Below are 13,426 nucleotides of genomic sequence, written 5' to 3'. Positions count from 1 at the left end.
AAACATATCCTTACTCCTCTTCTGTGCCATATATTTAATGCTTGTCTTGAGCAAGGGATTTTTCCGGATGCACTAAAGAGATCTGTCGTTATCCCTATTTATAAGGGGGGTGATAAAGTTAATGTAAATTGTTATGGACCTATCTCTATTCTCCCGTCCTTGTCCAAGATACTTGAGCGTATAATAAACTCTAGACTTATTGATTATCTGGAAAGAAATAATATATTATCCGAGAACCAGTTTGGCTTTCGTTCGGGGAAGTCGACAGCCGATGCAGTCCATACGGTTATTGATTTTGTGGTGCAGAGCTTGGATGAAGGAGATAGATGCTTGGGCATATTTCTGGATCTTGCTAAAGCATTTGATACGGTATCGACCAAACTACTTTTAAATAAACTTGAACATCTTGGAATCAGAGGCACACAACATAATCTGTTTGAGAGTTATTTAACAAACAGACATCAGTGTACAAAAATAGGGGAAAGTATCAGTTGCACTCAAGCTATAGAATGGGGCGTGCCCCAGGGTAGTATCCTTGGGCCAACCTTATTTTTAATTTATATTAATAACCTTTGCGGACTTAAACTATCTCAAGGAATCATTGTTACGTATGCTGATGATACAGTCTTACTCTTCAGGGGCAAATCATGGTCTAATGTATTTGATATCGCTCAAGTTGGTTTTAATAAAGTAACAGAGTGGCTTACTTCTAATGTACTTACTTTGAATGCTCAAAAGACTAACTATATAACGTTTTCCATCAATAACTCCACCCAACCAACAAGTGAATTCAGGTTGTTGGTACATGATTGCTCAGATCAAATAACATGTTCCTGCAGATCACTTGATAAAGTACCTGAGATAAAATACCTTGGTATCATACTCGATCAAAATCTTAATTTTAAAAGACATATTCATTTGCTTAGTGCCAAAGTAAGAAGACTGATCCATATATTTAAAAACCTTAGACACGTAGCTGATCCAAATTTATTAAAAATAATATATTATGCTTTATGTGAATCAATTCTGCGATACTGTATCTGCTGTTGGGGGGGTGCACATAAATCCAATATTATTGTTCTAGAACGTGCACAGCGAGCAGTTTTAAAGGTTTGCACTTTCAAGCCAATTCTTCATCCAACTTCTGAGCTTTACAGATTCTGCGACGTATTAACTGTCAGACAACTTTTTATTCAAAATATTGTCCTAAAACAGCATAATAAACTTGTATTTCAACATCTCTCAAAGCTCAGAAAGGATATTGTTTGCGAAACAAATATTGGGCGAACTTGTTTCAGACAGAGATTTTTCAGATTTCTGGGACCATACATATATAACACACTAAATAAAGTTCTTATTATATACCCAAAAACCCTTTTTGAATGTAAAAAGGTTATAACTGTTTGGCTAAAATCTAAAAACTATGATGAAACTGAAAGAATTATTTCAGTGACATCATAATTATATTACTTAAAATATAAAACAATAAGACTGACAATGAATCACATACATTTTACACTAACACTCACTATAAATACACTTTACATACATGCACTACACTCCACATCTTCTCTAAAACTTACACAATTCTACACACCTCACCTTTTTTATATTTTTTTCATCTGTATAAAAATTTAAATAGTAAGATGAATATGCATGTAAAATAATTTGTTTTTTCTATTGTTGTTTTTAGTTTTTGGATAATTCTTTGTTTTGCTGTTGTTGAGACTTGTTAGCATAAATTCTCATTTTTCGGGAAGTGTAACTACTCATCCTAAGACACAGGGTTCACCCTACTTTAGGGAGTAGAGACATACTAAATTGTTGTTTTTGTATAACAAGTAACTGTAACATTTTTTTTTATGGAAATAAAAATTATTCTTATTCTTATTATTCTTATTCTTATTCTTAACATAAAAAACCAACACAACCCTTCTAACAACAACCTCCACATTCCAGAGACCGAGTCCTCTACGTCTGGGACGAGGCGGGCGCGCACTTCAGAAGCTGCGTGTTCTGGGCCTCTGCCCGAGCGTCCACCGACAGTTACGCCATCTCGCGAGTGTTGACGGCACTTCTAAGAACTTCAGCTAGGTTGATGCGCTCGGAACATTGCGCCCCGAAAGTGCTAGCTAACTTGGAGATGCTGTTTGAACTGCCGTACAAGCTGTTCTACCAGCAGAGCGATATTGTGAGTATAAAATAGGGTTTTGAATACCGTTTTGTAACGTTTTCGCTGAGCGTCCACCGACAGTTACGCCATCTCGAAAGTTCTCACGGCACTTTTAAGAACCTCAGCCAGGTTGATGCGATCGGAACATTGCGCGCCGAAAGTGCTAGCTAACTTGGAGATGCTGTTCGAACTGCCGTATAAGCTGTTCTACCAGCAGAGCGATATTGTAAGTGCAACATGGGTTTCCGAATACCGTTTGGTTACGTTTTTGCTGGGTGTTGAAAAAGTGATTAGTCAGTTGAAACAATTTTAGTTCAACAGCTTTGAAAATCGATCATCCCTCAGTTACCCCTTTCAGAATACTTTACCACTTTTGCGACACTCGGTAAATGGTTAGGTAGGCCTTGCCCTTTCTTAAAAAAATGCATAAAATTAACAATAACTTTACATTGTTGGCTACTGAGCTTTAGCCTATTTTTGTGTACCTGTTATGTTACAATGTGTGTGTGTAATAAATAAATAAATAACTAAATGTCACGGCACTTTTGCCACAATCTGTAAATGCTGTGGTATACATGGTCGTTTCATACGTAAAATCCACATAACTGTCTGTCTCATTGTTGGATGCTAAAGTCATCAAAGTTACCACCACAAACAACTCTCAGTCAACCTATCACAGCCACAGCCATCTACAACTTAATCTCCACTTCACCTCCTCCCTCGGCAGATATCGTGCGGCCTCTACGAGCTGGTGAAGACATCAGCGCAGAACGTGCACAGCGCCGAGGAGTGGCAGACCGTGTTCTCTCTACTCGGGGCCTGCTGCGGCGCCTGGCCTAATGGAAGTGGTAAACATATACATTATAACTAGCAACTGGTAGTTGTAGCAACCGTATTTGTAGAAGCAACTATCTGGAAGAAGTATACTTCACTAGCTTCTAGCACTAGTGATAAGACCGCCTTTTGAACCCTAATTAAGTTACATTTTGTTATTCTGTTTTGGTGTACAAATAAAGTGTATTCTATCTATCTATCTTCCAATTTATCTAAAAGGTTTGAAATACTATGACGACTGATTGATGGTTGATGCTGAAATTTAATAAAACAAGCTATGTGTGTGCGGTACCCACAATGAATTTTCTTAAACTACTTCATAGATCAGACTGACCCCAAGCAATTGCGTTATGTTGACTCAAATGACACCGCCCACTTTCCTCCCTGCTCCAAAATCCCAAACATCTAACACTAGCAACCATTTCCTCAGCAGGTTCCGGCTTATCCTCATCGCGGTCCTCGGGCTCCTCGGACGAGGCGGCGCGGCCCACCAGCGCCTCGTCCGACCCCGACCTGGCGCCGGCGCAGGGCTGGTGCGTGGTATGTAGTGCACATCATCATCATCATCATCATCATCATCATCATCCTCGGACGAGGCGGCGCGGCCCACCAGCGCCTCGTCCGACCCCGACCTGGCGCCGGCGCAGGGCTGGTGCGTGGTATGTAGCGCACATCATCATCATCATCATCATCATCCTCGGACGAGGCGGCGCGGCCCACCAGCGCCTCGTCCGACCCCGACCTGGCGCCGGCGCAGGGCTGGTGCGTGGTATGTAGCGCACATCATCATCATCATCATCCTCGGACGAGGCGGCGCGGCCCACCAGCGCCTCGTCCGACCCCGACCTGGCGCCGGCGCAGGGCTGGTGCGTGGTATGTAGCGCACATCATCATCATCATCATCATCATCATCATCCTCGGACGAGGCGGCGCGGCCCACCAGCGCCTCGTCCGACCCCGACCTGGCGCCGGCGCAGGGCTGGTGCGTGGTATGTAGCGCACATCATCATCATCATCATCATCATCATCCTCGGACGAGGCGGCGCGGCCCACCAGCGCCTCGTCCGACCCCGACCTGGCGCCGGCGCAGGGCTGGTGCGTGGTATGTAGCGCACATCATCATCATCATCATCATCTCAGCCATAGGACGTCCACTGTTGAACATAGGCCTCCCCCAATGATTTCCACCTGGACCTCAATTCTCGACCACTAGTCTTTAATGTCTACTGTCAGTGGCGCGAGGTAACGCCTTGTAAATAGTAACCATTTTGCAATGAATTCTAACACTAGACATTAAAGATTAGTCGAGAATTGAGGTCCTGGTCCGATCGGAGGCGGCTCGCATCCAGTGCTTCCCCGCGGTCTTGACTATATCGTCCGACCATCTCACGCTGCGCTTGCCCGTACGTGGTCTCCACTCGAGGACTCTTCTGCTGCACCGACCATCAGTCCTTCGAGCAATGTGTCCGGCCCACTGCCATTTCAGCTTACTGACTCGCTTAGCTATGTCGGTTACTTTGGATCGTCTATGGCTCTCTTCTTGTATGTTCTGGTGCGTGGTATGTAGTGCACACTTGTAGTCTACTTCAGTAAGCTATAGTGTAAGGTTATGGAATAATTATCAGCAAACAATAGTAGTTATACGACCCGTGGGCCCTTTGATCTCTCACGGGTAAATAGAAGTGCCTTTGAAGATATTATCGGCTATAAAGCCCTCTGTCATCAGGCCAAGAAAAGAGTGCCACAACACTCTGTCAAAGGTATAAGTTTTCTTTTAACTTCGTCCAGGATTACTCCAAGTAGACTTCATCACGACAGCTGCTCTGTCTAGTTTTAGGTAAAAAACACCCAAAACATACAAACAAGTCATTTGCCTAGATGCGATAATAATAATAATTTCTTATCACCCACAGATAAACAACCCATCGACCACAGACTTCGACCGCATCAAGCTCAAGCCGTGCAAAGTGTCAGCCCTGGCTCGCACCTCGGAGAGTCTGTCTCTAGTAGTACGTGATGTGGCCCACGTGACTCCGCACAATCTACGAGCTGCCGTTAGGGCCCTGGCTACTGCTGCGGCCGCCGCTACAAGTGAGTATTGACACGAGTGTAATAAGTGTAGTTTAAGAATAGTAACATAAGTATAACACTTCTGAAAGCCTGTCTCTAGTAGTGCGAGATGTGGCCCACGTGACTCCACACAATTTACGGGCTGCCGTGAGAGCCCTGGCTACTGCTGCAGCCGCCGCTACGAGTAAGTATTGATTTGGGGATGAGTATGATATGTGTCGCTTAGGAATTGCATCATAAGTGTAACACTCTGAAAGTCAGTCTCTAGTAGTGCGGGATGTGGCTCATGTGACTCCACACAATCTACGAGCAGCTGTGAGAGCCCTGGGTACTGCCGTTGCTGCTGCTACAAGTTAGTATTTTGAGTGTAATATGTGTCGTTTAGGAAACGCAGGTTATCGATAAGTCTTGTATGAATGTCTAGTAGTACGAGATATGGCTCACGAAGTCTCCACACAATCTATGGGCTGCTGTGGGAGCCCCAGCCAATGCTGCCGCCGCCGCTTCAAGTAAGTATTGGCTTGGGGACGAGTGTAATATGTGTCGTTTAGGATTCGCAATATAAGTATAGCACCTCCGAGAGCCTCTCTCTGGTCGTGCAAGATGTGGCTCATGTGACCCTACACAATCTACGGGCTGCCGTGAGAGCCCTGGCTAGCTGGCTACTGCCGCGGCCGCCGCTACAAGTGAGTATTTTGAGACGAGTGTAATATATGACGTTTAGGAATAGCAACATAAGTATAACACTTCTGAAAGTCAGTTTATGAATCTCTACTAGTGCGAGATCTAGCTAATGTGATCCCACACAATCTTCAGGCCGCTGTGAGAGCCCTTGCCACTGCCGCCGCTACAAGTAAGTATTGGTTTTGTGACGAGTGTGATATGTGTCGTTTAAGAATCGCAATATAAGTATACCACCTCGGAGAGTATGTCTCTGGTAGTGCGAGATGTGGCTTAAGTGACTTCACATAATCTAAGGGCTGCTGTGAGGATGCTGGCTACTGCTGCGGCCGCCGCTACAAGTGAGTATTGGCTGGGGATCAGTGTAATATGTGTCGTTTAGGAATAGCAACTACAGCACTTCTGAATACCTTTTCCTAATCGTGAAAGATGTGGCTCACGCCGACGACATAATATCTCGAATATTTCCACTGTCGACCTATCGATTATCGCTTTATACTACGCATGGCTAACTGCCAGTTTCTATATACGATTTTGACATAATCAATAGTAACCACCTGTCAAAATCGTAACTAACTAACTAACTACCAGTTATAGATAGATAGAGTTATAGAAACTGGCAGTTAGTCTGTCACTACACTACTTATCATAACACTCAATCCTTCACAGACAAGAAGCCTCACCGGCGCGACCCCCGCCCGCGCTCCGGCTCGCGGCGCCCCGCGCTCCACGACTCATCGGATGATGAGGGGGACCCCCTCGACCAGTACTACATGGTCAGCATACAGGTCAGTTGCAGCTCATTACAGACAAGAAGTCAGCATACAGGTCAGTTGCAGTGCATTACAGACAATAACACATCTGTCATGGTCACATCTGAACCGATGACCGATGGGGTAAACGTGTTCTGGAGTGGAGGCCGCGACTAGGCAAACGTAGTGTGGGACGCCCTCCGGCTAGATGCGTGACGACTTGCGAAAGGTGGCTGGTTATGATTGGATGCGGAAAGCTGAAGATTGCATCCAGTGGCGTGCTTTGGCAGAGGCCTACGTCCAGCAGTGGACTGCTACAGGCTGATGATGATGATGACAGACAAGAAGCGACCCCCGCCCGCGCTCCGGCTCGCGGCGCCCCGCGCTCGACGATTCTTCAGCTGACGAGGGGGACCCCCTCGACCAGTACTACATGGTCAGCATACAGGTCAGTTGGGGCGGGGCCTGTGGTGTTGACAGAAAGAACATGAAGTGAACAAGATTATAAGGTTTCAAACTAGATGGCTAAGTTGTAACCTAGACAATTATTATTGAAAATAAATATTACTTTATACCTTGAAAAATTTATTTAGTTCGGATGACCCAGGGTTCCTTTCCCAACATCTGCTCTTCTCTCCGAGCTGGTCTGTGGGAACTCTAAAGCCTGTATTCCAAGTCTGCATTTGTCAGTTATTCTTTTTTAGATGTTGGGATGGTGCAATCATTTACATACTTGCTGCTATGCTGTTTATGACGAGGGCACCGGGTTCGATCCGTTTTTTCAATCTCATTTACTGCTACTTTTAAATTAGTACTAGGCACGAGTGTTAATGTTTTACTATATAGATTAATCTATATATTAATAATATAGTTAAAATATTAATGGCATTAATGTTTCAGCTGCTGGACCTGATGCACACGCTGCACAGCCGCACGGCGCAGATCTTCCGCTGGTGGAAGGAGGAGGCCGACCAGGTGCAAGGTATGTCATTATCATTGCGTCATTCATGCATATATGATCACTATAGTAATAATTGCTAATCAAATTTACATCTACAAGGTGCCGAAACAGCATGTTAGAGCTGCACACATAGGTTTCGGCTTAGTCCCTTTTTGCAACAACCTGTATATTTGAATAGAAATTGAAAATTATGAACCGATTTCAAAAAATCTTTCGCCATTAGAATGCTATCGTTATTTACCAGGGGCTACTTTCTAAATGTAATGAAAAGCATGTGCGAACAAATTATAGATTAGATACTAGGTTATTAGGTTTTTTCTCAACAGCTTCACATCGAAACTGTAAGTCCGTATGATTTATTCCTAAATCGCATTTAGCTGGTAACTCCTCAAATAACGACCTCATTCATTGTTTGTTTGCAGAAGACTTCGACCTGTGGGAGGTGGCGTGGTTGCCGCTGCTGCAAGGAATGGCACAGTTCTGCACGGATAGAAGGAAACAGGTACATTATTATTAAATTATTTATTGCACAAGGTTAATTGGTACAAAGGCGAACTTAATGCTAGTAGCATTCTGTACCCGTTGACCTTTGGTGTAGTTGAAAAATTGATTAATAGTGCGATATTGAGAAACTGTACATAAGCAACAAGTTAAATACAAAGATAATATGTTATAGGAATTCCAAGAATGTAACAAATAGACTATTTTTATGCTATGTACTTTTAAACGTTAAAATATTTACTTACTATGTTATTTTTTCTAGCATTCGCTTAAATTAAAATCATGAAGCCATGCGCAATTTATGCTTGAGAACAAGATGCCGGTAAACGTCAGAAAACGCTCAGTCCATAGACAAGACATGTCATAGACAACTTTCTTCTATTCTGTGTTATTCCTCGAGATAAGAGTTCGGCCACAAAGCTGTTGTGAATAATTCCTTCTAACAGTACAAAGTAACTTTTTCTGATATCAATCTCTCTCACGCGGCTCTATCACATCACATCTAAAGACAACATTTCATCGGTTTGTTCAGTAACGATGCACTGCTGCTCCGATGACATGCAGTAATACCGCTGTCTTATAGGCTAAGCACTACCTGTATAAATTTTATTGCCGATGAGTCCTGCCAAGCCCTTTATCCTCAAACGATTTCTATCGTTTGAGAATAAAGGGTTGTTGGTTGAAAATAACAAGTTGTTGAAAATTACGACCGAAGTTTTTACTAGGTACGCCCCATTTCCAGAAATGTGACAGGTTACTATCAGTCAGAAAACCCATAACAAACCAGATATTTTCCGTCCCAGGTGGCAAACACCGCGCTAGCCTACCTCCAGCGCGCTCTACTAGCGCCGGGCATGGCGGGCGTGGGCGGCGCGGGCTGGGAGGCGAGCTTCCGGCTGCTGCTGTTCCCGCTGCTGCAGCGCCGCCGCCGCGCCAAGGCCAACACCACCATGTGCAAGGTACAGGGAGCTAGGGCTATTCATCGTCATCATGATAGGATGTCCACTCCTGAACAATGATTTCCACCTTGTCCGATCGGAGGCGGACGACCATCTCGCGAGGAGCCGCCCTAAAGCTATTATGTGCAAGGTATGCCGAGGAAGTCAACCAAATAACTTAGTGGGTGACCGCATGGTAACATTGTTTTTACAGTTAAAGTTTCCGAAACACCGTGATGAAAGGATTTATCAAGCCGATTAGTCTCTGACTACCCTGGGTAATCATACTTCTTTTCAAGATGAACGATGAAAATTATTTTTCAGCTTATTATTTATCTATATGCAGGATATTACACCTGTAAATTTTCCTATTTACTTATCCTACCTACCTACCATGTTGTAAAGTACAATCAACCTTACACCTTAAAATCAATCATAGTTCATACAAACATCCTTTCCCCAGGTGTTCCTCCACCACCTATCAGCGTTAACCCCTCGGCCGTCGTTCCCGGCGCTCTGGCTGGACATAGTGCAGATCCAGCGGTCGCTAGTGCTCGCGCCGAACGAGGCGTTAACTGAGGCGGCGGTGGAGTCGCTGAAGAACATGATACTGGTCATGGACAGTGTTAAGGTAAGCGGCATGGTTAGTGGTGTTTTTTGACATGTTTTTTTTTGTTTCTAGCATCTTAATAACAAAAGACTCCTATGTCCTCAGCTCTCCTTATCCAACCATAATAGCTATGTCATTAGTCTAGATTTCTCTTATAATTTTATTATGTACTCGGTTATTTATGACCAAAGAATTTTGAGATATTTTAAGCTTTTTATGATTATCATGTAGATAGACCTTTTTTCTGTACTTTTGTATTGATAACGTAGTGCTGATTGACTAATTTGTATATAAATATATAATATATAAACACTCACACCTTGTACTAATGTACTCCCTTGCGGGGAAGGCAGAGGTGCATTGCTGCACCCACTTTTCGCCAGTGTTTATGTTAGTCCCAAGAATTTATAATATTTTTGAGGTAGTTTTCATGTAAGGCTTCAGGCGTTTTATTCCATATTGAAAAAGAAACGTAAAATGTAATAAGTAAAACATTTTTTATCTATGACATTATTGTTCCAGCGTTGATAACACGATATCAATAATCCCTTTTACCTTTGCGCAGGTGTTCAGCAACGCGGACGGATACACTGACTTGTGGCACATGACGTGGGAAAAGATCAGCGAGTTCCTGCCCAACTTGAAGCAGGAACTGTTCCCCAACGGTGAGTTACTGTTCTGAGAATTACGTAGTTAGGCCTACAACGACGGGAGTTTCTGATTTCTCGCATACAATGTGGCGCCTCTAGTGGAAAATATAGTGAAACTTTTGACAGATAATGATACCGATTCTGAATGCTCAAATTTTTTTTAGTACATTCAAAACTTAAATTTGTAATATAATAATGGATAATTAGGTATACGCTGCCAATCATAAATATGAATTTCGAACAACACGTTTTTTAATTGTATTGCCTATACCAACAAGTATACAGGATGTTGCAAAAAAGGATATACTAGGCAGAAGCCTTTTTGAAACACCCTATAAAAAAATAAACTTGAGGTACAGTTCTCCCATATTAATAATGCACATGCAAATCTTCGCAAACTGTCGTATTCCCGGAAACACCCGAATCATTGAATCGTAAAAGCACTTGCATTTTGATCCTTGTTCGAAAGAAATAGTAGTCAATATGATGTGACACATAATCGAAAACAATTTGGGCGGTCGGTGGCTGTCACCGATCAGTCAAAGGTCTCAAGGTCAAGATCAGTATTACTTTTGTGGAATTATAAAGAGCTGCAATTACACATCGTTCTTGTTTTTTTTTTCACATTGATAGACTTCACTTAGCCAATAAAGCCACACCCAAAAGACCAAGTTGTAATTGTGAATGATCAGCCCTGTAAATACTTTTGAACTGAGATTTTAATGTAAACCTGTGTTTTAAATCCATATTTCTTCTTCTAACATAAACCTTGTGTTATTCAAACCTTATTTCATCCATATTAACACCAGCTTGAGCAAGACATTTGAAAAGTACTGTAACATTTTCAAAGTAAATTTTAATATTATGACAATATTATGAATTATCGACTCAAATTTCGTTACTGATAAATCAATATCTCTTTTAGCACCAAACACCTAAATCTAAAAAAAAATGCATGAAGAAAATGCACTTAACCACTCTAAATACATCTCTAAATACATGGCGTTCGGAAATACGACCGTTGCCGAACAATGGCGAAGATTTCTATGCGCATTATCAATTTTGGGGAACTGTAAGTACTTATTTTGTTTTTTTATTCCAGTGAACGACAGCCCGAAGCCATCCGCCCTGCCGAGTCACATGCAGCCTCCACCCTCCTCCCTCCCGACGCTGGTCCCAGTCCGACCCACCAATCCCAACAGTACGCCAACCCTTCTCCCATCATCCCCTACTATCCTACCCGCCTCTCCCCCAACCATATCCCAGGGTTTGCAGCCAACATTTCAACCAACATTGGTCGCGCCTGTAGCTCGCTCGCCGGGCCAATACACCAATGTAGGTCAGAGTCAGCCCGTGACGTCATCAGGGGCTGTTAGCGGGATGGTGCCGATAAGGAATACGTTGTATTCGCAAGGTTTAACGTCTTCTGTCTTGCTTCAGCCGCTGAATGAGGTAGGTTGTGTGAGGGAGATAGATAGATGTTGTCATTATGGGCATATTTAAGAGGATGTCCTATGATAAGCCCTTTTACTGATTATTGAAATTGTAAATCTAGTGCGAAATTACATAGTCTCGTAGTCTACTATGCTTACGCGATTGTAATGATCCACTTGACAACCTTGTATTTCAATTTACTATTTCAGTTAAATATGTTGAGTACGTATTTACTTACTTACGGCTTATGTTTTCGCATCTTAATTTATGTATTTGTTCTCAGATGATATCGACGCCGATTGGGACTACGATGACTACGCCGATGCCTATTTTAGTTCCGACTAATCAGACCCAAGAGGCGCCCAAAGCAGAGCCTGTCAAACAAGAGCCTGCCAACGTAGAGCCCAACATCGCAGAGCCAAAACCTGCAGAGCCAAATACTAAACCAGCAGAACATAAAAGTACAATCTTAGACATCAATTTCGACGATAATCTAATTCTACCAGAAAAGGAAGTTCAACAAAGCGAAATATACGCAGAGTATCTAAACAACCCTTATAATGATAAGGAGGATTCGACCAAAGAGGCGCCTTACAGCGTAGAAGAAAATAGGTTGATATCCAACATAGTTCACGACCAAACAGTATCCAACACTGGCATGCTACGAAACCCCTTACTGGACCTAGATAAGAAATCCTACAGTGAGAATTCCAGTCCTATGCACACTGCAAATAAGGCTCAGTTTGGTTCTAGCGACAATATCAAGCGGGAAGAAGGTAGTATGTTTAATTTCTCTAGTTATTTCGGACTTACCTCCATGCCGCCCGGAGCTGAAGTATTTGACAATCTGATGACGTTAGAGGGATAGCTTCAAGACTGTGACACGGGGACGTGGTTGTAGGATTACGGGGTTTCAGCTAAAATAACCCTTTGACTGTCTTATACGAGTTGGTTGCGAGGGGTGCAATCGTGTCTTGTACTTGGGGTAATTATTGAGTGAAGTGGCGTTATGTGTAAAAGAATGGCGTCTGAAATTTTGATCAATATTGTACGTTTCTGAAAATACCGACAAAAATGTATTTTACGTTCGTACTGATGATTTCGATGTAATATTTCGATGTTATAGTAATTATATTCTTCATTAGGTAGACAAAATCTATTGCATATTACTGACGGCCTTATAGTATTTACCATCATGTTTCTAACAATAAGAGACCTACGAAGTTAATTAATTCGCGTGTATAGCAACAATAAACAGTTCAATTAAATGCATTTTTCTAAAAGAATAATTTATATGCACAGAAAAAAAATCATGGATTTATTGATTTCGATTCAGTTTGAATGTCGATAAAATTTGTTTCTAATCTAGCTACGGTCTATAAAATCACAATTTTTCAAGGCAGTCTCTATGATAAAAATGGTGTTACATACGCGTTATGCTGAATACTTAGATTTATGCAGAAACTAACGTTTAGTTAATAACCTATTATCGTAGTGAAATATCTATATTTTATCGATACTATACTATTTAGTCTATCATAAAAATCTTCGTATCACTATAACGTTTAACTTTTAAGATACATTCCGATTTAGTTTAAAACAAAACCTGTATTTATATTTTGTAAACTTCTTTTTATTTAATTAATATTCTTACTTCAATCCGTCTTTACCATGAGCCTAAGTAATTAATTGGGAAGATTTAAATTATTTTACTAGCAAATATAATCGTTAGACTGGTAAAACAGCTACTTTACTGTAAATTGTGTAAGTAATGTGTATTGTTTCGTTTTTGTATAGAGAGTTATATATCTTTGAAATATGA

General features: G+C 42.0%; 1 protein-coding gene across 2 annotated transcripts in view; it reads left to right on the top strand.

The window, feature by feature from the left end:
- Positions 1-12,662, top strand: part of LOC105381133 (Golgi-specific brefeldin A-resistance guanine nucleotide exchange factor 1) — a 44,295-nt gene extending 31,633 nt beyond the window's left edge. For both annotated transcript variants that reach the window (XM_048625365.1, XM_048625363.1), the window contains exons 22-33: positions 1,960-2,191; positions 2,901-3,021; positions 3,438-3,547; positions 4,921-5,098; positions 6,428-6,546; positions 7,411-7,492; positions 7,894-7,973; positions 8,776-8,931; positions 9,374-9,541; positions 10,086-10,185; positions 11,273-11,622; positions 11,888-12,662. In XM_048625365.1, the coding sequence (XP_048481322.1) occupies positions 1,960-2,191; positions 2,901-3,021; positions 3,438-3,547; positions 4,921-5,098; positions 6,428-6,546; positions 7,411-7,492; positions 7,894-7,973; positions 8,776-8,931; positions 9,374-9,541; positions 10,086-10,185; positions 11,273-11,622; positions 11,888-12,472 (2,281 nt within the window). In that variant the 3' untranslated portion in view covers positions 12,473-12,662. The remainder of the gene's footprint in view (positions 1-1,959; positions 2,192-2,900; positions 3,022-3,437; positions 3,548-4,920; positions 5,099-6,427; positions 6,547-7,410; positions 7,493-7,893; positions 7,974-8,775; positions 8,932-9,373; positions 9,542-10,085; positions 10,186-11,272; positions 11,623-11,887) is intronic.
- Positions 12,663-13,426: the final 764 nt, after the last annotated feature.

This window comes from Plutella xylostella, chromosome 3, assembly GCF_932276165.1.
Source record: "Plutella xylostella chromosome 3, ilPluXylo3.1, whole genome shotgun sequence".
Lineage (NCBI taxonomy): Eukaryota > Metazoa > Arthropoda > Insecta > Lepidoptera > Plutellidae > Plutella > Plutella xylostella.
The sequence above is the reverse complement of the archived record's forward strand: the minus strand, read 5'-3'. Positions and strand labels throughout refer to the sequence as shown.